Source organism: Macaca fascicularis, chromosome 13 (genome assembly GCF_037993035.2).
Source record: "Macaca fascicularis isolate 582-1 chromosome 13, T2T-MFA8v1.1".
Taxonomy (NCBI): Eukaryota; Metazoa; Chordata; class Mammalia; order Primates; family Cercopithecidae; genus Macaca; species Macaca fascicularis.
The window spans coordinates 101471123-101498958 of NC_088387.1; the positions used below are offsets into that span (position 1 = coordinate 101471123).

The following is a 27836-nucleotide window of genomic DNA, read 5'->3' on the forward strand; positions in this document are numbered from 1 at the left end:
TGGAATACTATGCAGCCATGAAAAAGGATGAGTTCGTGTCCTTTGTAGGGACGTGGATGCAGCTGGAAACCATCATTCTCAGCAAACTGTTGCCAGAACAGAACACCAAATACCGCATGTTCTCACTCATAGGTGGGAATTGAACAATGAGATCACTTGGACACAGGAAGGGGATCATCACACACCGGGTCCTATTGTGGGGAGGGGGTAGGGGGTAGGGATAGCATTAGGAGATACACCTAATGTAAATGATGAGTTAATGGGTGCAGCACACCAACATGGCACATGTGTACATATGTAACAAACCTGCACGTTGTGCACATGTACCCTAGAACTTAAAGCATAAAAGAAAAAAAAAGGGGGGACAGTTTTTAACATTTCTACTTAAGTTTTTCCATCTGGATTCCTTAAATAAATAAAGATTATCTAAAATAATTAAGTCATATCATGGACTTTCTTAGTTGTCTGTTAGTAATATAAATTAGCCTAAGCAGCTGGTACTCAATGTGTGGTGCTGGGACCTAGTGCATCAACATCCTCTGGAAACTTGGAAATGCAGCTTCTCAGGCCCCAGCCTAGACCTGCTGAAACAGAAACCCTGGGGTGTGGAGCCCAGCCATATGTTTTAACAAGACTTCAAGGGGATTCTGATGTATGCTCAAGTTTGAGAACCACTGGCCTAAGCTAACAGTAATACACAGAATTATTGAAAGTTCATGGGCTCTGAGGATTTGGAGACCTGAATTTGAATCTCATCTCTCCCACTTAATAAGTTTGTGACTGTTAATCTGTCACCTAATATCTATGAGCATTGGGATTTTCACCTATCAGGTGAACGTTATAATGTTTCCTTCCGAAAATTGTTGTGAAAATTGGTTAATATAATGAATGCCTAATATTATCACTGGCACACTGTAGGCTTTGATAAATGGTAACTGCTTTTTATTATGATTGTTATCTTTTTCTTGATCATTTTTCAGTGATTACTTTTACTTACTGAATGAAAACATGCCCATAATTTGCTTTTAGATTCAAATGCTCAAGAAATTAAGGACATCTATGGACTTAATGGACAAATAGAGCACAAACTAGCTTTCCTGAGAACTCATGTGCCAAAGGACATGAAACTTGTGCTCATTGGCCATTCGATAGGCAGCTATTTCACTCTTCAGATGCTGAAGCGAGTCCCTGAGCTCCTGGTAAGTACATCTCCAGAGGTGACTGTGGGTGCTGGAATGTGGGCCTGCACAAATCCTCCTCACCTTTCCTATGTTCTTTTGTCTCTTGTTCGGTTGATAAATAGAACAGAGAGAGGGATATGTGCTTGCTGCCTTTATCCTTATCTCCATATTATGATGGACTTATGTGAATGTATGTTCATAATGTTTCAAAGAATAATGCTGAGGGAGATAGGAAGTTTCTGAAAGAATGCCTTTGAATCTAGGGTTATCTGGAGTTCTTATGTTACACATTATTTGCTGTTTTTTATAAAGAAATATTTAAGAGTAGTCACTAGGTAAGACCTAGACAAGAATCTGTCTTTTGTGGGAAGGTATTTTGTAAATATTCTTGCCTTTTTCAGAAGGAAGAAATGTGTCGTCATCATCACTGACAGGCAGACGCTGTCTTTATGCAGCACTACATCTTTATTAAGTCATAAGTCCAGCTCCTTACCTGTTCTGTATCTTGGCGGCCTTTTTGAGACACATACTCACAAATACTCGCAAATATTTATTGGGTACCACTATGTGCCAGATATTAAGTGAGGTGCTAGAGACATAAAGACCTATTTAAAGTGCCCAGGAAAGCAAGTGAACTATAAGAGATATAAAACCAAACAAAACATTGTACTTCCACTGACATATACCATTGAAATAACTCACTGAATGGATGCAATTCACAAGATAATTCATTTCTTCTTTATTCAACAAACATATATTAAGCCCTTTCCATGTGTCAGATCCTGTGCTATGTTTTGAGGACATCCCAGTGAGTAAGACAGTCTTTGAAGTAGGAGAGCCTGGAGTCTGCTTGAGGAGACAGTCTAACCAATAGATGTGATACCTGCTGTCTTGTTTAAGTTCAGGGTGTGTGGGAGCATGGAGTGCTGATAAACCTAGTAATCTGAAGCCAAGATAGGACATGATCACTTCATGGCCACTTTGTGCTAGGATTTTGACTGTTTCTTACTCCATGGGATAAAATATCTTCAGTGGGGTCTCAGAGCTCACTAAGCACTCGCTCCTTTTCTCACCAGCTTCACCTACTTACTTCTTACTCATAATTGCCCTTGGGAAATGTACAGCTATAGCCTCCCTTGCTATGGTTTTTAATAATAAATGGAGGTTTTAAATTATTATTGGGTATAAGAAAATGTGTTTTTCATTTCTAAGTGTGAAATCAATAAATTCAAGATTGTACTCTGTTCTCTGTATTACTGTCTACTGTGTTGGTTTCTTTTTCCCCTAAATAAGGTCTCTTAATCAGAATGCAGGCTTTATTCTTGCTTTTAGCATTTTGCACAGCTTCTAATGTCTTTTGTGCCTTTGAAGTCTCCTCTCATACTGTGTCATGTGGTTGCCATCTTTATGGTGTCCAGCCCTGCCTCTTAGTGGTTTTACTTGTACAGTTGCTGTGAGTTCTGGCTCTAGAACCAGGACACCTAGGTTCCAATATTTATTGTCTTTTTTTTTTTTTTTTTCAGTCTGTCTGATCTTAGACAAGTTATTAAGTCTCTACTTCAGTTTTGAGTCTCAACCTCAGTTTCCTCATTTATAAAATGGGTATAATAATATGTTCTTCAAAGGATTTTTGTGAGGAATTATATAAAGCATCAGGAATGATATCTGGAACTTTAAAGTTCCAAATAAGTATTAGCTATTATTATTATTAGGGAAATAACTCTAGTCATTGTCTCAGTCATTAGGTTAACTGTTGTATTAGGTATCTACTGCTGTGTATCAAATTGCCCCAAAATTTAGCAGTGTAAAACAATATACATTTCTTCACTGATAGTTTCTGGTCAGAAGTCTGGCCACAGCTTAGCTGGGTTCTCTGCTTCAGGGTCTCTGCCAAGATTTTAACCAACATGTCTTCCAGGGCTGCAGTCTTATCTGAAGGCTTTAGTTGAGATGGATCTGCATCCAGGCTCACTCATGTAGTTTTTGACAGGATCCCATTCCTTGAGTGTTGTTAGACAGAGGGCCTTCATTCAGTGGTGGCAGTTGGGTAGAGGCCACCTTCTCTAACATGTCGGCCTGTCTAGCTTACTTCATTAGAGCACGCCTGAAAGAAGAGCCAGGGAGACAGGCTGCTAGCAGATGAAAGTCACAGGCTGTAACCCAGTTACAAAGTGACATCCCATCACGTTTCCTGTATTCTTGTTAGAATCAAGTTACTACATCTAGCCCACACTCAAGGGGAGATAATTACACAAGGGCATGAATACTAGGAGGTGAAGGTCATTGGGAGCTGTGTCAGAGCTGCGTACCCCACCACTCTAAAATTAGGATTTCACTTGTGTGTTGTGCAGTCAAGCACATGGACATAGGATGTACATAAATTAAATTACTGCATTTATTTACTGGTATAGGCAGTGACTTGGACCTGTCAAATAAAATGTAGCAAACTGACATGAAATATAATTATTTGTTGTTAGTTGTTCCGGGTGTCTTAAACACTTTAAGAACATTAAAAAGGATACTTGCACATCTGAAATAATAGCATTACTGTTCTGTAAACATAGGCAAGAAAATATTCATTTCGGAGCTCATCACAGGCTATTATTAACTTAATCACATATCTGTTATGGTTTTTGTGTTTTCTCCGGATCTATTCTGCATGTGATGTGTGGTTTCTCTTTTGTGTATTTGAAAACGATTGTTCAACACATTGTCTTGAACCCTTCTCTCTTTTTGGGCTCATACTCACAGTGTCTGTTGGGAAAGAAGTAGAATGCATCTCAAATTTAGTGCGCTTTCTTATAGCTTGTTCAGCGTCATAACTTTCTAATTATTGTCCTGCCTTCAGGTGTCCTTGCTTTTGCAGGAATAGTGGTGAAAAGGGGAAACAAAGATGAAACTTGAGCTTAACCTACTTTATTTGTGGAGACATAACTCAAACTGATTATAGAGTTTTCAGAAAGACATGTGAAGCAGTGTTTTATCTTCTTAAAAAGGGCGTAGGCTAGAAAATAATGTGTGCAATAAATTGTCCAAAAGGTCACCTCTTTTGGGGGGTGGGAGGGGCAGTGAACATCTGTATGATTTTTAAATTATTATTCAGAAGCTTTATCTGGTTTCAATTAACTACATTGTTGAAATTCCCTACCCCATCCCCAGCCCCCATTAAACACCTGGGTCAGTGAATATTGGTGGTGTGATCCCTGCCAAAGTGTTGAAATTTCAGTGTCTCTGGGCTACTCTAAGACGCTGCAGTGCTGCATGCCTGAAGTTAGCATGACATGCTCCATTTGAGATGCATTTGACAAATATGTTTGTGTAAGCCAGAATGTTACAATCCTTAATCATTTTGCCAAAAATAAGTTAGCTATTATGTTTTATAACATATGAAGTGTGATAATAAGAAACTTGTGTTTCCATCTCTTCTGTTATTTTTTACTGGAATATTTGACTCTCGTAAGATTTTGAGGACATATGTGTAGTTTAGTAGCTAGCTGGCTTATTTAGTTTTATTTTGGTTCAGCTCTTTGCAATATTTTCATAACTAATTATAGGCAACTTGGTCTTAAATCATTTTAAGAGACTTATTGTATATGTCAGATACATTGTCTGACCTGTATTTTAATATACTAAAAAAAAGTTGCTGCTTTAAAAAAATCTAGTATTTAAAATTATTTGTTTATCTAAACAAATTCCACACATAGAATTAGAGATATTCTTCATATATTTTTAAAGTAATGCTCAGTATAGGGAATTTAAAGGGAAACTTGAGCAAATAGGTAATTGGAAGACTGTTAAATTGTAGCTATCATGACTTATAATAATAAACATAATTGTTTTTAGGTTCGTAGGATCTTAGAACTGAGATAGGCTTTAGAGACAATCTGGCCCCGTCTTTCATTTTATCAATGGGAAGTGAGAGAAAGGTCCCTTGCCAGGATTCAGCCTTGGCTCTGCCTGAATCTGGGGTGGAGCATACTGATATTAGCTGTGAGTATAAAAAGAATCCAAGAAGGTATTGATGGCTCCTCCAACCTGTGGATGATAGCAGAGACTATAGCTATTACAGTGTGCCCTGCACTGTACACAACTGCTAGGTTTGTGTGACTCATTGTGTTGGTGCTCCAGGAGTAGGAAACCCCATAAATGCTCTAGCAATTTCAAGATTGTGTGTTGCCGTAGGGGGAGAATAATCAGAAGCAAAAAAGTAGTAATTTTATCTCCACTATCTAGAATCTTCTTTCTCTTATCAACCGTCTATATGTTAAAAATGTGTCACCTGATTTTGCCAGTAAATCTTTTTCATAAAGTTCAAGTTTGGGAGTTGAGTTGAAAGCCCTCGATTCTTCACTGAGTCTTGGGGTGAACATCAATTAATATAACTGTAATTTTCCTCTAAGAATTTATATAACCTTTAATGATAACATGTTCTCCTCTTCCAGGGATATCAGATCCTTCACAAGCTTAATTTTTTATATTATTTGGCCTTCCTGTGCACAATAACATAGAGTTTCCTTTGTCTGTCTGGTTGGCAAAACTGTCTTCTCTCTGAATGAAATTTCCAGATTACTTAAACTCACTCTCTTAAGTACCAGACTATTTTATCCAACAGGATAAAAATTTGTCTAAAGTATATTACTTACTTATCTGCCTTCTTCAGCAATGCATATTGAGTATAGAGGAATTTTTTTCTTAGTGATTTAAGGGCAGTGGTAATAACACTATTATTTTGATAGTGTTATACTAGAATAAAATGTAATCAAAAGGAATGTGCCTGTGTCCTGAAATTTCTTAGGTGATAATGCTTTTTCATTAAAAAAAAATGTTTCATGTATGTCTATGTTAGTTTTTCTATCTCCTCGCTCAGTGTTAAGTACCTCTTCTCTTCCCTACTTCTAATTTATTGCTACTAATTTGCTATAGGCAGAGAAAACCAATAACTACATTATAATTTTTTTTCAGTAGGAATGAACAGGTCCTAAATAGATAAAGGAGTAAAACTGACAGCATTAAATGTGTGGGCATTGTTATCACTCAGCTGTTTTTTCTCTTCTTTTGAGATCCTCAAAAAGAATGTTTTGGGGCATTTTAAATACTCAAACTTTTAGAGACTCAACATATAACTACAGCTGAGAAGCTTGCAAAAGTTTACTAGGAGAATTATAATAGCTTGTTAGATCATGTATGTTTTGATTCAGGAATATACCTCATCCATACTAAGGAAAAAATAGCTTCAGTGTTCTCCAACAATGAGATTATTGAAACTGTGGTTTACTTACACTATTCTGCTGAGCCTTCATGTCTGCTGTCAAAGACATGCTTGTAAGACGCATTCATATAATGTCAGTCAGCTGTGTTTGACAGTTGAGATAATCGGGAGGGAGGGAGAAGAATAGGAAATAACTCATTTGTCATAGTAAATTTTGTCAGAATCCTGTCCCTAGATTCAAGTGACAAGACATGGAAGGCAAAATGAGGCAGTACTGTAAGGCTCTGAATGTTTTGTGGAGAGAGGTGTCTTCTACCTGGGAAGCTCAGAAAAAGCTTCCTGGACGAGCTTCAGGGCCACTGAAGGATGAGTTGTATCTGGAAGTAGAGGATTTGATATGGTGACTAGGGGGTACTGTGCATTCTAGGCAAGGGGGACAGCATGAAGAGAAACGGTTTTCATCACTGGGCACAGGGAGAGGGCAGTGGGTGGTGTGACTGGGTTGCAGCAGAGTGTGCCGGGAGGGATCAGTCAGACATGGGATTGATAGAGATGGACAAAAAGCTGGGCTAGGGAGTGTGGACTCATTTTCTGGACGGCAGAAAGCCACTGAAGGATCTCTGATGATAGCAGTCATGCATCAGGTAAATAATCTCTCAAGGAAAAGGAAAATGAGATGGAGAGAGAAAAAGTGCAGTATAAAAAGTGAACATCCAGGTGACAGGAAAGTTTACTAGTCCAAGTAAGAAATAATAAAGAGAGTGTAAGAGATAAAATTGCTCAGGGAGATTGCTGAGAAAAGAGAGAAGTCATAGATGTATATTGGCGGAATGACTTCATTTGCCATAAAGGAGTGTTACAGGATTTTTGGGGTGTTGCTGTTCCGGCTAGAAACTTGTGGTTGGTGGCACCTTTGCCTGAGTTTTGCTCGGGCCCACTGGGCTCGTTCCACCCACTCTGCCTGACAGGCTGTGCTCAGCTCATGCTGCCGGCCTGGATCCTATGCCTCCAAGGGAGAATAGAGTCAGGCGTGGAGTGATGAGGAGGGTGTGTGAGCAAGTGTGGGGTCTGGCCACTGCACAGTCAGTTATGCTGGCTGCTGCCATGGGGCAGGCAGCTTCAGGTGCCAGCATGGGTGCCAGCTCTCTGTGAGGCCACAGCTGGACCAGGCACACTGTAAGCAGCTTCCCCGGTGGCACCAGGGAATGCAGTGGCACCCAGAAGCTTAGAGATGCCAGGAACCACAGGGCCCCAAAGAGGGAGTCACAGCTCTGGCTCAGGGAGCTCGCAGGTCTGGGCTCCCTGAAGTGCTGCAGATTTTCTCTCCTTCTCTTCACTCGCAACATGGAGAGCAGGGGGCATGTTTCGGCTCTGTTTGTGTTACAGCACCTCTTTTAGCCTCGCCACTCTTCAGGTCCCGAGTTCTTGTCCTGCGACAAGGAAGAATGAGGTTTGCAGACAAGCAGAGGGTGAGCAAGACAGAGAGGAGCTTTACTGAGCAATAAAACAGCTCAGAGAAGACCCACAGTGGACAGCTCTTCTATGTAGCCCAATGAGTGTTCAGCTCCTAGCAGAGAGGGTAGCTCCTCTCTGCAGCTGGTCATCCTGACAAGTGTTTAGCTATCAGCAGAAAGGGTAGCTCCTCTCTGCAGCTGGTCATCCCTTCCTGCAGCTCTGAGCAGAGAAGAGGCCCTATAGTAGGTGGCTCCTCTGTGCAGGCAGGTCATCCCTTTGTCTGAATCTCTTGGTAGAGATAGTAGCTCCATTCTGCAGCAGGTCGTCCCATTGTCTCTCTGTCCTCTGCTGTGGCTGAGCCCAGGGCTTTTACAGGCCTCAGAGAGGAGGAAGTGCCCACTGATTGGTCCATGGGCAGCCATGGGTAGGCCCAGAAAGGGCACCACAAGTCCCCTACTCTGGTCCATGGGACTGGCAGCCTGGCCTGTAGCCTTCAGACCCTCCCTGACCTGCAGGTGGGGCCTCACCGGAGACCCTCCCGCTTCTGCCCAGTGGCCCATCTGCCTCCTGCCAGCATCTGTGGCACCCAGGTTGCTTGTGCCAAGGGGCATCTGCAGGCCAGTGCCGAGCCACCCTCAACACCCCTCCTCAATTTCCCCTCATGCTTGTCAGCACCCAAAATCCAGAGAGGGCTGAGGTGGCAGGGAGCTGGCATGTCAGTGCTGCCTCAAGTGTACACACACCCAGCTGGGCTGTGACAGTGCCCAGGCTTGGCCCCAACCCTACTCCAAGATCAGAGCGGGCGCCAGGAGCGGGAAGAGGCCAGGGAGTGGGAACAGGCCTCTCCAAGCCTTCAAGGGCCAGGAAGGGGGCCTTCCCAGGCCCCCAAGGGCACAGAGAGGCATGGGTCCACAGCTCTTACTTGGGCTGCTGCCTGCTTCTGGCTCTCGTGACTCCGTGAAGCCCAGCTGCACCCCCTCACAGCTTGGGGCAGGGGCCCTAGGTACTTGCTGGGCCTAGGCCGGTGTCAGGGTAGGGGCAACATCTCCATGAGCTCCCCCAGTGACCCTGGCATTCAGGGGCAGTCAGGAGCTCCCCCTTGCCCAGATTGTGGCCCTGCCCAGTGCGCACCTCCAGGAGTGGATTGCAGGCCCTGGCCTGGCCACCAGGAGTGTCAGGCCTGATGGTCACCCTGATGCAGGGCAGACCCCGGTGACAGAACCCTGGGCGGCCCTGTGCAGAGCCCCCTCCTGAGGCGCAGGAACCCTGCGCTGCTGGCCGGTCCCCAAAGCAGGCGTCACAGTCAGCTGCCTCAGGGACATGGAGCACAGGGGACCCACCACTGCCATTGCTGCTCCTGTAGCCACTCCTGCTGCCACCGCCCATGCCTCCCCACTGTGGACAGCCCGCTGCTGCCATCAGGAGGAGGAAGAGGTGGAAGTCATAGAAAGAGGCAGAAGATATAATAATTTTCCAAACTATTGGCTGCAATCCATTAATGGATCCCAAAATCACTTCAGTGGGTTGCAACCAGTGGATCAGTCAAGAGAGAGTAGACTGTGCTACAATAACACAATGTCAGTGGCTTTTAACAACAAAGGTTTGTTTCTTGTTCATGATACAAATCCTTTGAGGGTAGGCTTCCCCTATGAAGATCTGTCTATGCAAGCTTTCTCCAGAATCCAGATTGATAGAGTAGCCTCTATCTGGAATATTCAAGTCCCATGGCAGAGGATATAAAGTGAATGGTGAACCACACCTACATTTTAAAACCTCTGCCTGGAAGTGAAAATTTTCACTCCTCAGATTTTATTGGACAGAGCAAATCATATGACCAAGTCAGCCATCAATAAGGCTATGAAGTACAGTCCTCCCCAGAGAATGGAAGCATATGTTTGTGACCGATAAAACAGTGTTTTTAAACAATGTATAATAAAATAGAGTAAAATAGAATAGAATAAAAATGTATTGCAGTAAAGGCATGTATTATGAAACTTTTGTTTCACTTTGTATGTGTGTTGATAACGTAGATTACAATGTCAAATGTATATCTTACTGTGAGTTAAGGTAAAAAAAAAAAAAGTTTGAAAACCATTCATCTGGACTAGAGTACACCATAGTAGCTAAGAACACAGCAAGAATGTCAAGAAAGGGGTAGATACATGGAGGATTACGGATGGCCACAGATTTTTTTGTCATTCCTTTCAAGAAATGAAACCTGTTTCCCTTCCCGTTTAAATTTAGGCCGAGCATGTGACTTACTTTCACCAATAAGATACGGTGGAAGTAATGTACTTCTGGTACCTTCAAGCCCAGGCCTTAAGAGGACTGGGAGCTTCTATTTTCTCCTTCTCAGAAGCCAGCTGCTGTGTAAGAAGGTCGACTGCCCTGAGACCACAAGGCTGAGAGAAAGCCCAAGCTAACTAGGAGGATCATGAGGCACCAGGCCTGAGTGAAACCTTCTAGGGCCTTCCAGCCCATCTCAGCCCAGCCCATCCACCACTGAGTGCAGCCAAATGAGTGACCCCAGCCCACACCACATGGAGCAAAAGAACCATCCAACTGAGCCCTATTTGAATTCCTGACCCACAGAATTGTGAGATAGCAAAATCATTGTGATTTTAAACCATAAGTCTAGAGATGCTGTGTTATATAGCAGTAGATAATTTAAACAAGGTAACAGGGTTGAATGTAACAAATGTTGAAGGCTTCAGGCTTCTAGAGTAAAAGGTTCTTGATGTCCTTGAAGACAGACATTTTAGTGAAATAATGGACAAGGTGGTTGCAGGAAGTTAAGTGAGAAATGGATAGTGGTTCCACTGGCCAGTGAAGGAGAAGAACACATGATAATTTAAGGAAGAAGCCGGTCAAGGGAACTTCTTTTCCTGTAAGTGGGGGAGAATTTAACATATGCTGAAGGGAACAGCCCAAGCACAGAAAGATGTCGAAAGTGAAAGACAAATAGGAACTTTCGTTGGAACAGGTTTCCTTCCATTTGTCTTTTAGTCTCCATACTTGAAAACTTGGAAAATGGAATTTTTCTTAATATTTGTGTCTTTGCAAAAGTGGTTTCCCCCTTCCCTGGGGGGGGGGAACATATATTACATATTTAGTTCTCCTTTTCTGTCTAGAAAAAGTCTAGCTCAATTTTTAAAATAGATGTTATTGTCATTACTAACAGTGATTATACCTAACATTCATTTGAAATTTATAAAACATGTTCACATGTAACAAGGTATTTTAACAGTCTGATTTTTCTCGTCTTAAAGATGAGACTGAAGTGCCAAGGAGTCATGTATCCAACCCATATGTCAACTAGTAGAAAGTAGCAGAGCTGGGACTCTGTATTCTGTTTTCTAACTTTCTCATTATCTGTTTTCTAGGTGAGTTAATTAGAAAGGTGATGATTACAGATGGTTAGACTAAGTTCCTTTCACAGATGACCAAACTATTTGGCCTAAACGTAAGATTTCTATTTTTGCTTTTTTAATATTTGAGTTCTTCAAATACACAGTGAGTGAGTGAGTGAGTGAGTGAGTGAGTGAGTGAGTGAGTGAGTGAGTGAGTAGGAAGCAGGTGAATGCGTTGGGAGGAGTTTGGAGAGAACTGAGAGAAATGACAGCATGTGTGAGTGCTCTGGAGCATAGGAGATAAAGAGACTGTTGAGGCCTGGGCCAAGGGCAGAAATTCAACCGAAAAGATAGTAAATCAGAGTCCTAGAATTGAGCTGGGAACAGAAGGAGTATGAAGGAAATTAGAGGATTCTGCAAACATAGTGCATAGTAGTTTGACAATTACCTCTGTGTGACCCATTAATAAATCCTGCTGTGTGAAAAACACAAGCTTAGACAATCAGCACCTAACTACTCTGATTTGTGAAAGACTTTCCATTTCAGAAAACAGTAAGTCTCTTACTCTAAGTTTGTATTGTAGATAACGAAATGCTATTTTTCCAATCACTTATGCATTCATTTAAATATATATGTATCTGCATATTTGTGCGCACACACACATTATCTTTTCTGAATTACCCAGAATACTTTGCTAAAAACTAGACACATGGACAGTTTCAACTTTTCAACTTCAGCCATTTTTAGTTATCTGCGTATTTTTTTAAATCCTGAAATTGCTTTCAAAGTGGAAAAATTGTGTGGGCTTTTTTCATCTTTTCATAACTCAAAAACGACTTAATATGTTTTTCTCAAACTTTGCAAAAAAAAAAAAATCACCTTTGGGCTGAAACCAAGCATGGAAAATTTCACCACAAAGGGCTAATTTTTTGGAAAGCTGCAAGAAAGTGAAAACAGGGGTTTATAATAGAACATTCTTCATGCATGTTAATACTTAGTACTTTATCTAATGCATTTCATCTGAGAATTTCTGAACACTTTTCAGATTTAAATATTGAGCCATTTTAATATTTGTGTACCCATGATATATTTTCAGATATCAAAAAGTTCCCCCATCCTCTCAGATGTCCAATAGCTTCGGAATTAGTGAGATGTGTTTAAAATGACAGGTAGGGCAAATGAAGTTAAGTGGCTGCTAGCCAGAGAAAGCCATATATTTACTGCCCAACACATTTTATCACTACCTCTTCTTGGCCCAGGAGTACTGTAATTGTAAGTAAAATACAATAGATGACGTGGCACTAATTTGAATAAGCCAATATGTCTCAAAGTAGTATCAATAGCACCTGTGACAAGCAAATTAGACAAGCAAATTCTTGCCCCTCTTCACTCCCAAGGGGTGGGGCTCACCAACCAGCATTTAACTAGCACTGCAGGTAATTCTGATACATGCTTAAGTTTGAGAACCACCTACCTAAGCTTTCCAAAAGCTTGGAACAGAATGCATTGAAATGCTGTGGACAATTCAATCTGTCCTTGGTCTTTCTGTGATGTCAGCTCTGTCTTCTCATATCCTTTGGAAGCAGGAGGAATACGAATCAAATTCTCTGAAGGAAAGGTCTTCTGTATTAATGTGCTCTAGCTCTTTCCACCTATGATGTTGTCCATAAGCACAGAGACTCCCTTGAGTAAACGTGCTGATATCAGCTTGTTCAGGGTAACAGCACTACCAAGATGTATTTTCTCATTTTCTTGAACTATTAGGGTCAAAACTGGAATGGGACTATAAATTTCTTTCTTATTTCTTTGAAATCTTTTAAGTTATAAGATGGTATCAGATCTGTCAGTGGAAGTTGACTGAAGCTCTGCTCTTTGGTGTGTAAGTTCTCAATCTGACGCTTTGCCGTAGCCCTCTGCATTTCAGCAAATCCACGGTCTGTATTTTTGTGTCTTCGGGCACTGAAGTAGTTGTTTATGTGCCACTGTAACAAGTGTTGAAAATATTACCCTGGTGATGGAAGTCACTAGTCTGTAGTATGTGGGCCTTTAGCTAATCCTTTTAGCCTAGGTTAATTTCTTACTATAAATTATTTGTAGAAATTCATAAAAAGGACAGCAAGTTCTCAAATAAAGATGCAAAGTATGTGAACAGATAATTCACCGAAGAACTAGCTAATATATCAAAAAGTGTGTGCCTACCACAATGTGTGATACAGTGTTTTATGAATTAGTATATAGTAGTATACTTAATGATGTCTGTTTATATTGAGTATGGTAGTATTTGCTAATGTTGATTTGATGAATGAACCTCAACAGTTATCAAAATTAACTATTACTATTACATAGTCTAAAAGAAAAGTTGTGTTGTGTATGTATATACTTCGATATACATTTTTAGAAAGTTTGAACAGGTAAATACCAGGTGGCTTATAGTAGTTTTCTGTGTTGGTTAGGGGTAAAGGTTGTATTGGAGTGAAAACTCTACATTGTTTCTGCTTTTCTTTGTAATGACCATGTATTATCAGAAAAAAATAATTTTCATTAAAAAAAGTGTTCATACCCTTTGAACCTACTAATTCTTTTCTTTGGAATGTATATTAAGAAAACAGACACAGATAGAAAAAAATCATGTGCAAAAATATTATCTATTATAACAAAAAAATTGAAAACATCCTAATGTCTAACCTTAAAGGCAAGGTTAGGTAGAGTTGGAATGTACAGCCATTAAAATTATATTTGCAAAAGACATTATAATACATAAAAGTTAATTATAGAATATTAAGGATGTCAGAATACATAGAGAATATGTGAATACAACTATATAAAAATCACACATGGAAAAGCTTGATAATAAAATTATAAAATGAATTTAGTGGTTGTATTTAAGTGGTGAGTTTGGGTGGGTTTTTTTTTCTATTTCTTCCTTTTGAATTTTCTGTAATAGCACATATTTATTCACTATGATAGTCATTTAATGGTTATGCATTTTTCTCTTTTTTCTCTTTTAAGGTGATTTGTTCATGTTACTTTATAGCAGAAAGTTGTTCCAGGAGAGAGCTTTCTTTTTAAATTTAATTTAATTTCAGATTCATAGGGTACATGTGTATGTTTATTACATGAGTATATTATGTAATGGTGCAGGGTGGGGGGTTGGGCTTCTAGTGTACCAGTTACCCAAATAGTGAACATTGTACCCAATAGGTATTAATTATGTTCGCTTTGTATATTGTCAAGTTCAGTGCAGTCCTTCTTAGGGCTCAGTCAAATTATCCTACAAGGCCCATATTAAATACCAACCTTCTTAAGTCCTTCTGAGTACAAGATAGTTTATAAATAGACGAAAGAACAAATAAGTCATTAGCCAAATGTCACTGCCTGCATGAAAACTTTGCTGATTGCTCTGATAGAATATAACTTCTGCTACTTTTGGGCCAATCATATCGTCTCCTATTAGCTTTTCTGTTGTGGCTTGTAGCTTAAGTGTAATTCTTTTTGTAGCCACAAGAGCAAGAGCTGGCTCGTTCTCTTCTTTGTATCCTTGCAAGTTCCTAGCATAGGGTTTTACACATCCCAAAAGGAAGACATCCATTTTTTTTCATTTAATTAAATTAAACTATATGAAAGTTACATCAGCAGTTTCTGCTGGTAAAATCCTCACTTGGTTCATAAGTGCCACTGACTTCTTCTGTTCATATAGATTAACCACTGCATTGACCTTAATTGTCTTATTTGACAGTGAAAGAGAGTACAGATCAGCAGCAAGAGGTAGCAGCTATATGCATCCAAAGGAGCAATACTAAATCAGCTTCTATAAGATAGAATTGAAGAATATTATTATCTCAGAATAGTTGAAGATTTCTTAAATTGGACAGCACAAATGTTTGTGCAAAATACTGCTGTACATGAAAGGAAAGAGCTTAGGGGTGTGGTGGACAGACTTTAGGGTGGGTGGCGCCCCATGATCCTCACCTCCTAATATTTGTTCCTACATGTAATCCCCTTCATAAGTGGATATGACTGATGACTTGCGTCTGACCAACAAAATATGATAAAGGTGACAGACAGGAAGCACATGATTATGTGTATGTGATTTACATACCTAAGATTGTAGGGCCTGTCTTGCAGAAGTCTCTCTCCCATGCTGTCTTTAAAAGCAAACTGCCATGTTGTGGGTTGTCTATGTTGAGCGGCCTCTATGGCAAGGAGTTGCAAGGGGCCACTAGAAGCTGAAAGCAGCCTTCAGCCAACATCCAACAAAAAAACTGAAATCCTTGATCCTGTACTACAAAGAACTGAATCCTGTCCACAACCTTAGTGATTTGTATCCTTCCCCAGTCAAGCTTCAGATGAGACTGCAGCCCTAGCTGACACCTTGATTGCAGCCTGGTAAGATGCTAAGCAGAGAACCCAGCTAAGCTAGGCCTGGACTCCTGGTGTGCAGAAACTGTGCAATATCAAGTTTGTATTGTTTTAAGCTGCAAAGTTTTAGTAATTTATTACATAGCAATAGATAACAAATCAAGAGGAAAGTAAAAGGGTAATATCAACTCCTTGTTTTCTTTGCAGGAAAACCCACCTCTAAGACCAGTAGTAGCCCAAAGTTAGTATCAGCCTTGTAGCAGTAGCAGCTAGCCTAGCTTTTTCCCCTGCCACTTTTCCCTGCTTTTATGCTATCTTACCCACTCTTCCTACTCCATTCAATTACGTAGACTTTTGGCCTTCCTTGCAATTTTTTTATTAACATTACTTCTCTCCCCACCTCAAAAAAAAAATAATTTGGGTTGTTGATAAGTGTGCCTTTTGATAGCTTGCCTGGTGATTATTATTTGATGTATTAACAAAATCACAGGTTGGGATTAGCATCATTCATCCTATTCTAGGTTGAAGCAGATCTTATTTGAAAGTATGGCCATATTCAAATCTCATCTGACCAAGAGGTTAATAGTGGTAGGATATTGAGAGCCCCAGGCCCTGCGGTATGAGAGAGTGGCCCATGCTAAGGCAGAGGTGACACTTTTGTGAATTCCCTTGCATTTGGGTGGATATAGGTCTGAAAAATATCGCTTGTACCTGGCCACACTGAAGCCTTGTTCATAGAAGAGCACATTCATAGAGCCTCAGTAGACAGACTATAACTATCAGAGAAGACATAACAGGAAGGAGAGTGGAAACAGATGAACAACATTCTGTGAAATGCCTCTTTTTGGCTTTTGTTTAGTTCAGATAGAAGCTTCTTTCTAGGTTTGTGGAGATGAGAAGTATGATTGTGATATTTAAGAAAGGAAAAAGCTCTCTAATACGGTTAACCAGAATGTATGAGGTTGTTTTACGCTCACTTCTTGCTTGTATGGAAAATCTGTGAACAATATGCAATGTAGGCCACAAAAAATTTCCTGAAATGGAAAAAGCCTAGCAGGCACTAAATGAAAGCTAGGCACTAAATGAAAGATGCTTCACAAGAATAAAATGTGCTTGCTTTGAGATCTCACATTCCAGGCCATTTCAGACTAATTGTGTTTGTTTGGGAAGAAGTAAGATTGTCAGGTATCAGGAAGGTGTATCGATACATAAAAGACAGAAGCCAGCGTCATACAGCAAACCTCTCCCTAAGAAACCAGATAGTAAATCATTTCCCAGGAGGGACCAGAGGGAGCATGCATGAATGAAGACACAGTCTAGAAACTCCATTTCAACAAATAATTTCTCCCCTCACTAGTGTTATGGGAGCTTCTGCAAAAAGCCAAATTGAGTGTTAGACATTCAGCCTTTCTGCTTTCATAATCTACTACCCTCAGGAAGACGCTAAGGAGCTTCTTATACCCTCTTACAAAGGAGAAAGTCTCTGAGAGCTTCAGTAATATTGTATTAATGTCAATTGACATTTTTTCCGAAGACATTTCATAAAAACTTAGGGACATATTCTGGTTATCTGGGTACTAGGAGGGTTCTCCTTAAGGCCCTTGTTTACTTCCATTCATAGTTTCTGTGTTTGCCTTCGAGTCCCTGCACTTAGGGCTCCATCCTGACTTTATAATTTCTCATTGTCTAGATATATATTTTCCTATCTGTGTGCCTTTGTTGAGCTACTTCCTTTCTGCTTTGTCCTACACCATCTAACTGATGCCTCCTGTTCTTCTGGAAAATCATCTCAAACATGAGCTCCTGTGTGAACTCTTTCCTGATCCTAGCCATTTTTACTCTGTCCTTCCTTTGGTGACACTTTTTCTCATAATTCTTCTATATTCCACCCTGTATTATAGGCATTGCATATGTCTTTGATTTTTCCTGTTAGTTTTTTCAGCTTTCCTTTTAACTAGAGCATAATCTACATACGGTAATTCTTTTGTTTGTCTCCCTGCCTCATTCTAGATATTTCTTCTGATTTAACATTCTACTTCACTAATCCTCACTTGAGCTATGTATAAGCACCTTTAAACTCATCTGTTATATCCTTAATTTTAGTTATTCTATTTTTTGCCTATGAAATTTCCATTTTATTGTTATAATTACTAATTCCTGCAAATCTCCATCTTGTCATTTAATATCTTGATCATATAGTTATTTTAAACTCCCTATCTGACTTTATTCTCCTTTCTACCATCAACAATTTTTAAAAGTATCATTACCTTTATAAAAGTTCAGTGATCATATATTTGACATGAAAATAAAGACTGTGTCTGATAATTCCAACATCTAAGTCTCATGTGGTTGCATTCCTACTTCTGCTTTTTCCTTCTTTGCTTTGGTTATATTATCTTGTCTATCCATATGCTTGTATATTAGTCCAGGTTTACCAGAGAAACAGAACCAATGGGATGTATGTACATGGAAAGAAGTTTGTTATAACGAATTGGCTCACATGTTTATGGAGGTTGACAAATCCCAAGATCTGTAGTCAGCAAACTGCAGACCTAGGAAAGCCAATGATGTAGTTCTAGTTTCAGCCCAAAGGTCTGAGAGCCAGAATTTCTGATGGTTTAATTCCAATCCAAAGGCTGGCAGGCTTAAGACCCAGGAAGAGCTGATGTTTCAGTTTGAGTCTGAAGACAGGAAAAAAAAAAAAAAAGTCCCAGCTTGAAGGTGGTCAGGCAGACGGAATTCTCTTTTATTAAACCTTTTGGTTCCATTCAGACCTTCAGCTGATTGGATGAGGCTCACTCACAGTAGGGAGGGCAATATGCTTTACTCAGTGCACCGTTCAAATGTTAATCAGCCAGAAACACCCTCACACATCCAAATTGTTTGACCAAATATCTGGGCACCCTGTGGCCCAGTCAAGCTGACATATAAAATTGACCATCACAGCTTGGTAAGTATTTTTTAAACTGAATGCCTGACATTATATGTGAAAAATTATTAAAACAATATTAGAATCTTTTCTTCCTCCAGGGAGGATTTACCTTTGTTTCTGCAGTTATACTTAGGGTAGGTCACTTTGATGCCATTGGGAATTGGGCTGAATCAAAGTTATCTTTGGAGTGGCTGGCTTATTTCCAGTTCATTGTTACTTCTAGGGTATAGTCCTTTAATAGTTTCCACTGAAAGCCTAGAGTGCCTTCTCTTTAATGGGCACAGAACTCCCAAGTTTTTCCCTCAAGCCCACAAGATTTTTCAGAAACTCTCTTCAGCTTCTTGGCTTCTTAGCTACTGCTTACAAATCAGCAAATAACAAAGAAAAGCTACTTCAGCACTCCTCTCTGAAGTTCCTTTTTCCCTAACATTTTAGCCTTCAAATCTCCTCTGCCTGTGATGCCTTCAAGGAGACTTTAAAAATTTTCCCCAACGTTTCTAATTGTTCTTGGCAAGAAGATTGCTCTCCAGCAAGATAGCCTGCCATCTTCACCTCCCATCAACACCGTTAGCAGCTGGTGCTGAGCTTTAAGATCTTCCAGCTCTGCTATTGAGAAATATGTCATTTCAAGTTTTTAATTATTTTTGTGAACTGTTTTCTTCTTCTGGAAAGTTTTAGAATATTCACTTTATTCTCAGTATTATATTTTATGATGATATTCCTTGGACTATTTATCCTTTTTAATCCAGAAACTGGCATACTTACACAATGAAAACTCTTGTATTTTTTTTCTCTTCTTTTTTTCTCATTATTCATGTGTTATACTTTCAGGAAAGATTTTCTTGATTTATTTTCTTTTCCATTATGCATTTCTTTGGATTTTTAGTTTTTTACAATGAGAAATATGGGTTATTTTCCCAACTTTATCTTCCAATTCATCTAATTAAACTTTTGATTTTGGCATCTATGCAAATAGTTTCTAAGGAATTTCTTGTTCTTTTCTTCCTTTTTGTAATATTTTTATTTTTATTTCATGGGTCTCTCTCAGGAAAACACATTTTTTAGAGTTTTTGGGCTCTTCCATTTTCTGTATTTATTCTGAGTTCCTTTCTTCAAGCTTTTTAAAAAATATTGATCTGTCTCTTGTAAGTGAAGCTTTCCTCAAATGTCTGGTACTTATTCATTATCCATTGGTATTTAAGAATGAGGCACCAGGCTGGGCGCAGTAGCTCACTCCTGTAATCCCAGCACTTTGGAAGGCTGACGTGGGTGGATCACCTGAGGTCAGGAGTTCGAGACCAGCCTAACCAATATGGTGAAACCCTGTCTCTACTAAAAATACAAAACTTAGCCGAGCATGGTAGCACGCACCTGTAGTCCCAGCTGCTCGGGAGGCTGAGACAGGAGAATTGCTTGAACCCGGGAGGCAGAGGAGGCTGCAGGGAGCCAAGATTGCACCACTGCACTCTAGCCTGGGTGACAGAGTGAGACTCCATCTCAAAAAAAAAAAAAGAAAAAAAGAATGAGGCACCAAAACTATCAAGAGGTTTTGTATGGGTGTGGGTTTGGTCAGCCGGTCAGCTGTACTATAAGGTAATTGGCCAGGTATCCAACTTTTTTGGTGTGGTATTCTCCAGTGTACATATTTTTTCTGGAGCCATTAAGTCTCTTCAGAAAAACATTTTCAAACCACTTATCTAACACACAGCATTGTGAAGCAATCAGCCCAAGGAGCTGGAGTTTGCATGTGATAATGTCTTAGCATTTAGTGTTTTGGCTTTCACTTATATCATTTTTATGATATTCCTTTTCCCCTGCCTTTTTCTATGTCCTGTGTCTCCAAGTCAGGAGCCTCTTTCTTTTATTTCTACACAGAATAAACCTCCAGGCCATGATGGGGTTGTGGAGGAGTTGCTTGAGGGTATTGGATGAGGCAAGTGTCCTAGGGGACTGGCTGCCTCTCAGCCAGCCTTTCATTCATCGAGTCTGCTCTGTGCCCTGCACTGTTTTACTGGCACCTGTCATGGTCTTGAATCCATCTGTGAACAAAATAGGAAAAGAAACAAAAAACAAACTCTGCTTATGCTGAATTTATAGTTTACTAAGGAGAGATAGTAATAAGCATAAAAATGAGTAAATTAATATGTTCAAAGGTGCTACTGCCTTGATATAAAGAGTGGAGCAAGATAAAGGGGATTGGAGCAAGATAAAGGGGATTGGAAGCACCATGACTGGGGGATAGAGGGCAGTGGTGGACTACAAGTGATTTTTAAAACTTTTTATTTGGAAATAATTTCAAACTTACAGAAGAGTTGTAAGACTAAGAATAGTGCAACAATACAAGAAACACTTTTACCAGATTTACCAGTTGTTAATATTTTACCTCATTTGCTTTATTTGCTCCCCTACACACACACACACACACACACACACACACACACACACACACACACAACACACAATATTTCTTCTTGAACCATTTGAGGATAAATTGAATATATTATTGTCCCTTAACCCTAAAGACCTCCTTAAGATGTTCTTAAGAATAAGAATATTCTCTTAATCAACCACAGAACGGTTATCAATGTCAGTAAATGTAATATTGATGTAATACTTTAATCTACCTTGCATATTCCCATTTTGTCATTTGGCCCACTAATGTCCTTGATAGCATTTTCCCCTCTCCACTGTGGTCTGGAGAATCAGGTATTACCTTGAATTCTCATGTTTCTTTATTCTCCTTTAGTATGAAACATCTCAAGAGTATTCCTTTGTTTTTTCATAAACTGACATTTTGAAGAATATAATTCCTTTTAAAAAAGAGAGTGTCCTTAATTTATGTTTGTCTCATGTTTTCTTTTGACTAGATTGAGGTTTTGCATTCTTAACTATAAAATAATACCTCATAGGTGATGCTATGTCCTTCTCAGAGTAGGTCACCTGTAGGCACATGACATCCAGCTGTTCTTCATTGGTGATATTAATTTCAGTCACCTAATTGAGAATTGAGATGTTATCCAAAATTTCTCCACTGCATACTTTACTTTTTCTTTTCCTTTTTTTTTGGGGGGAGGGAGATGGAATCTTGCTCTGTCACCCAGGCTGGAGTGCAGTAGTGCGATCTCGGCTCACTGCAAACTCCGCCTCCCGGGTTTAAGCAATTCTCCTGCCTCAGCCTCCCGAGTATCTGGGACTATAGGCGCCCGCTGCCATGTCTGGCTAATTTTTTTGTATCTTTTTTAGTAGAGGCGGGGTTTCACCGTGTTGCCCAGGCTGGTTTCAAACTCCTGAGCTCAGGCCATCTGCCTGCCTCAGCCCCCCAGAGTGCTAGGATTACAGGTGTGAGCCACCACGCCTGGCCTGCATACTTTACTTTTTCTTAGCCAAGAATAAACAGTCTGTGGGGAGGCACTTTTTTTTTTCATGTCAATATCCTGCTCTTTAACAAAATTTTCTCCTAGATTCAACATCGATTGTTTATCCTTGCCTGATTCAATCTTTATGAAGATTTTCCAACTGTAGTACTTTCTCCACATAAACCCATTAGAACTCAATATTCTATTATAAGCAAGAACCTTCCTTCTTATGTATGTATAATTTGCATGTATGTATGTGTTTATCAGCATGGACTTATGAATTTTGGATGTATTAAAGGTATATGATTCATTACTATATTGATTTTGGTGATAAAATTGTTCCATATTTGGCTACTGGGAGCCACTTAAGTCTGGCTCCTATTGTAACTGCAATTTTAAGCAAGATGTTTATTAGGCATCATAGAAGTGACCTGCTGGAGGTAGAGTTAGCCACATGGCTATCTAGGGTACAAGGGTTCTAAACAGCAGGATAGTTATTACAAAGGCTTTGAGGCCACGAGTATGCCTGTTTGAGAAACAGCAAGGCCAGTGTGACTGAAGTAAAGTGACTAAGGTGTGAAGTAATAAGACAGGGAAACCTTCATTGCATTTGCCCTCCCCACAATCTTCTTCTGTATCCTGTGGTCCAGAAGAAACATTAAATACACCCTTATACCCACCAACAAATAAAGAAGTAAAACCTGCCATTAAGTCAACTTCTTGAATTTATTTTGTATATTGTAAAATCCAGATAGCTACATATAGATGTGTACTTTTTGAAAATGTATCCCATCAGCCAGTGATAGTTATATTTCCATGGAGATTATTCCAGTCACCTGTATTTGAACAATTATACAGGATCTGACAATAATTAGAAAAGGGAGACAGGGGCCAAGTCAACCTACTAAAAGTTTGGATTTCACATTTTAAATCATTGGTTAAAAAAAATAAAGTGAAGATGAAAATGTTTCTTTTGTTAAAAAAAGATAAGAAAATATAAAATTGGAGCTTTTATTAATTTATACATGTGTCAGAGAAATAATAGACACAGAGAAGTAGCAGACAGTGGCATGCACTTATTAGCTTCTCACATTATTAGGCTGGAAACATGGGCTATTACTCTACAGTGAAACTAGAGTTTAAGGTGGAGAACCAGATTGACCTGATGCATGTGAGTGTTTATGAGTTTCACATTGAAGGTGCCTGGTTTGTTGTTGTTGTTGTTGTTGTTGTTTTCTCTACAAAGAATACAGCTTAGAATGAGTGAGGCCAAGTTCAAATCATGTAGCTGTAACTATCAGCTTGGTGAATTTCTGAGTTATCAGAAAGTGAGACTCTTGGGGCATGATGAGGCCATAAGTCAAGGAGTATCAGCAACCGTGAGAAGCTGCAAGAATCTAGGAATGGATTCTCCCCTGGAGCTTCTTGACACAGTGCAGCCAGGGCATCTTTGTTTCAGCCCAGTGATACTGATTTGGCCTCCAAAACTGCCAGAGAGTAAATTTTTGTTATTGGAAGCCACTCATTTGTAGCAATTTGTTACAGCAGCTGCTGGAAACTAACACATTGCCATTGACACTTGATAGCTACTTCAGTATGAAGACCTGTGTGTCTGTCTTGTTCAGTTTGGGGGAAACTTTCATGCATTATTTCTGTCATGTTTCCTTCCCTCCTTCCCTGTCTTTTCTTTCTATAACTCATTTAATAGGACATTAGTTTTCCTGGATTGGGTATCTGATTTTCTTTCCACCTGCTCATCTCTATGCTTTCATTGGAATTTCTTTCCACTCAATCTTCTAACATTTTCATTGATTTTTTTTTAATTGAAGTATAAATTTTTTTTTAATACTACTGTCTTTACCAGGCACAGTGGCTCAAGCCTGTAATTCCAGCACTTTGGGAAGCCAAAGTGGAAGATTTCTTGAAGTCAACAGTTCAAGACCAGCCTTGGCAACATAATGAGACCCTGTCCCTACAAAAAATACAAAAATTAGCCTGGTGTGGTGGCACATGCCTGTAGTTCTAGCTACTTAGGAGGCTGAGACAGGAGAATCACTTGAGTCCAGGAAGTTGAAGATGCTATGAGCTATGATCATGCCACTGCACTCCAGCCTGGGCAACAGAGCAAGAGCTTGTCTCTATAAAACTAAATACATTAAAAAAAAAAAAAAAGGAGGAAGATGGCCGAATAGGAACAGCTCCAGCCTGCAGTTCCCATCGTGAGCGACACAGAAGTTGGGTGATTTCTGCATTTCCAACTGAGGTACCAGGTTCATCTCACTGGGGCTTGTCAGACAGTGGGTGAAGCCCATGGAGCAGGGTGAGGCATCGCCTCACCTGGGAAGTGCAAGGGGTCGGGGAATTCCCTTTCCTAGCAAGAGAAGCCGTGACAGATGGTACCTGGAAAATTGGGACACTCCCACCCTAATACTGTGTTTTCCAATGGCCTTAGCAAACGGCACACCAGGAGATTATATCCCATGCCTGGCTCAGAGGGTCCCATGCCCACAGAGCCTTGCTCACTGCTAGCACAGCAGTCTGAGATCGAACTGCAAGGTGGCAGCAAGGCGGTGGGAGGGGTGTCCGCCATTGCTGAGACTTGAGTAGGTAAACAAAGCAGCCTGGAAGCTCAAACTGGGTGGAGCCCACCACAACTGAAGAAGGTCGGCCTGCCTCTGTAGACTCCACCTCTGGGGGCAGGGCAGAGCTGAACAAAAGGCAGCAGAAACTTCTGCAGACTTAAACGTCCCTGTCTGACAGCTCTGAAGAGAGTAGTAGTTCTCCCACCATAGAGTTTGAGATCTGAGAATGGACAGACTGCCTCCTCAAGTGGGTCCCTAACCCCTGAGTAGACTAACTGGGAGACACCTCCCAGTAGGGGCCAACTGACATCTCATACAGCTGGTTGCCTCTCTAAGATGAAGCTTCTGGAGGAAGGATCAGGCTCAACATTTGCCGTTCTGCAATATTTGCTGTTCTGCAGCTTCTGCTGGTGATACCCAGGCAAATGGTGTCTGGAGTGGACCTCCAACAAACTCCAACAGACCTGCATCTGAGGGTCCTGACTGTTAGAGGGAAAACTAACTAACAGAAAGGACATCCACACCCAAACCCCATCTGTACATCACCATCAGCAAAGACCAAAGGTAGATAAAATCACAAAGATGGGGAGAAACCAGAGCAGAAAAGCTGAAAATTCTAAAACTCAGAGCGCCTCTTCTCCTCCAAAGGAATGCAGCTCCTTGCCAGCAATGGAACAAAGCTGGAAGGAGATTGACTTTGACGAATTGAGAGAATAAGGCTTCAGACGATCAGTAATAACAAACTTGACCGCGCTAAAGGAGGATGTTTGAACCAATTGCAAAGAAGCTAAAAACCTTAAAAAAAAAATTAGATGAATGGCTAACTAGAATAAACAGTGTGGAGAAGACCTCAAATGACCTGATGGAGCGGAAAACCATGGCAAGAGAACTACGGGACACATGCACAAGCTTCGGTAGCCAATTTGATCAAGTGAAAGAAAGGGTATCAGTGATTGAAGATCAAATGAATGAAATGAAGAGAGAAGAGAAGTTTAGAGAAAAAAGAGTAAAAGAAATGAACAAAGCCTCCAAGAAATACGGGACTATGTGAAAAGACCAAATCTACATGTGATTGGTGTACCTGAAGGTCACGGGGAGAATGGAAGCCAGTTGGAAAACACTCTTCAGGATATTATCCAGGAGAACTTCCCCAACATAGTGAGGCAGGCCAACATTCAAATTCAGGAAATACAGAAAACACCACAAAGATACTCCTCGAGAAGAGCAACCCCAAGACACATAATTGTCAGATTCACCAAAGTTGAAATGAAGTAAAAAACGTTAAGGGCAGCCAGAGAGAAAGGTCAGCTTACCCACAACGGGAAGCCCATCAGACTAACAGCAGATCTCTCAGCAGCAACTCTACAAGCCAGAAGAGACTGGGGGCCAATATTCAACATTCTTAAAGAAAAGAATTTTTAACCCAGAATTTCATATGCAGCCAAACTAAGCTTCATAAGTGAAGGAGAAATAAAATCCTTCACAGACAAGCAAATGCTGAGAGAATTTGTCACCACCAGGCCTGCCTTACAGGAGATCCTGAAGGAAGCACTAAACATGGAAAGGAACAACCGGTACCAGCCACTGCAAAAACATGCCAAATCATAAAGACCATAGATGCTAGGAAGAAACTACATCAACTAAAGAGCAAAATAACCAGCTAACATCATAATGACAGGATCAAATTCACACATAACAATATTAACCTTACTTGTAAATGGGCTAAATGCTCCAATTAAAAGACATAGACAGGCAAATTGGATAAAGAGTCAAGACCCATCAGTGTGCTGTATTCAGGAGACTCATCTCACACGCAGAGACACACATAGGCTCAAAATAAAGAGATGGAGGAAGATCTACAAAACAAATGTAAAACAAAAAAAAGCAGGGGTTGCAATCCTAGTCTCTGATAAAACAGACTTTAAACCAACAAAGATCAAAAGAGACAAGGCCATTACATAATGGTAAAGGGATCAATTCAACAAGAAGAGCTAACTATCCTACATACATTGCACCCAATACAGGAGCAGCCAGATTGATAAAGCAAGTCCTTAGAGACCTACAAAGAGACTTAGACTCCCACACAATAATAATGGGAGACTTTGACACCCCACTGTCAACATTAGACAGATCAACGAGACAGAAAGTTAACAAAGATATCCAGGAATTGAACTCAGCTCTGCACCAAGCTGACCTAATAGACATCTACAGAACTCTCCACCCCAAATCAACAGAATATACATTCTTCTCAGCACCACATCACACTTATTCTAAAATTGACCACATAGTTGGAAGTAAAGCACTTCTCAGCAAATGTAGAAGAACAGAAATTATTATAACAAACTGTCTCTCAGACCACAATCAAACTAGAACTCAGGATTAAGAAACTCACTCAAAACCGCTGAACTGAATGGAAACGGAACAACCTTCTCCTGAATAACTACTAGGTACATAACAAAACGAAGGCAGCAGCAATAAAAATGTTCTTTGAAACCAATGAGAACAAAGAAACAACATACCAGACTCTCTGGGACACACTTAAAGCAGTATGTAGAGGGAAATTTATAGCACTAAATGCCCACAAGAGAAGGCAGGACAGGAAAGATCTAAAATTGACACCCAAACATCACAATCATTCCCTTTGAAAACTGGCACAGGGATGCCCTCTCTCACCACTCCTATTCAACATAGTGTTGGAAGTTCTGGCTAGGGCAATCAGGCAAGTGAAAGAAATAAAGGGTATTCAGTTAGGAAAAGAAGAAGTCAAATTGTCCCTGTTTGCAGATGACATGATTGTATATTTAGAAAACCCCATTGTCTCAGCCCAAAATCTCCTTAAGCTGATAAGAAATTTCAGCAAAGTCTCAGGATACAAAATCAATGTGCAAAAAATCACAAGCATTCTTATACACCAGTAACAGACAAACAGAGAGCCAAATCATGAATGAACTCCCATTCACAATAGCTTCAAAGAGAATAAAATACCTAGGAATCCAACTTACAAGGGATGTAAAGGACCTCTTCAAGGAGAACTACAAACCACTGCCCAGTGAAATAAAAGAGGACACAAACCAATGGAAGAACGTACCATACTCATGGATAGAAAGAATCAATATTGTGAACATGGCCATACTGCCCAAGGTAATTTATAGATTCAATGCCATCCCCATCAAGCTACCAATGACTTTCTTCACAGAATTGGAAAAAACTGCTTTAAAGTTCATATGGAACCAAAAAAGAGCCCGCATTGCCAAGACAAGCCTAAGCAAAAAGAACAAAGCTGGAGGCATCACGCTACCTGACTTCAAACTATACGACAAGGCTACAGTAACCAAAACAGCATGGAACTGGTACCAAAACAGAGATATAGACCAGTGGAACAGAACAGAGCCCTCAGAAATAATACCACACA

General features: G+C 40.2%; 1 protein-coding gene across 5 annotated transcripts in view; it reads left to right on the forward strand.

Annotated features, from left to right (window-relative positions):
* LDAH (lipid droplet associated hydrolase) overlaps nt 1–27836 on the forward strand; it is a 151823-nt gene that overhangs the window by 43107 nt on the left and 80880 nt on the right. For 4 of the 5 annotated variants that reach the window (XR_012422641.1, XR_001484632.3, XM_005576468.4 and 1 more), the window contains one exon: nt 1030–1199. The exons of the other annotated variant lie outside the window; for it this stretch is intronic. Coding sequence is in view for 2 of the 4 variants with exons in the window: in XM_005576468.4 (XP_005576525.3) it covers nt 1030–1199 (170 nt within the window). In the remaining 2 variants the exon portion in view is untranslated. The remainder of the gene's footprint in view (nt 1–1029; nt 1200–27836) is intronic. 5 annotated transcript variants of the gene reach the window in all.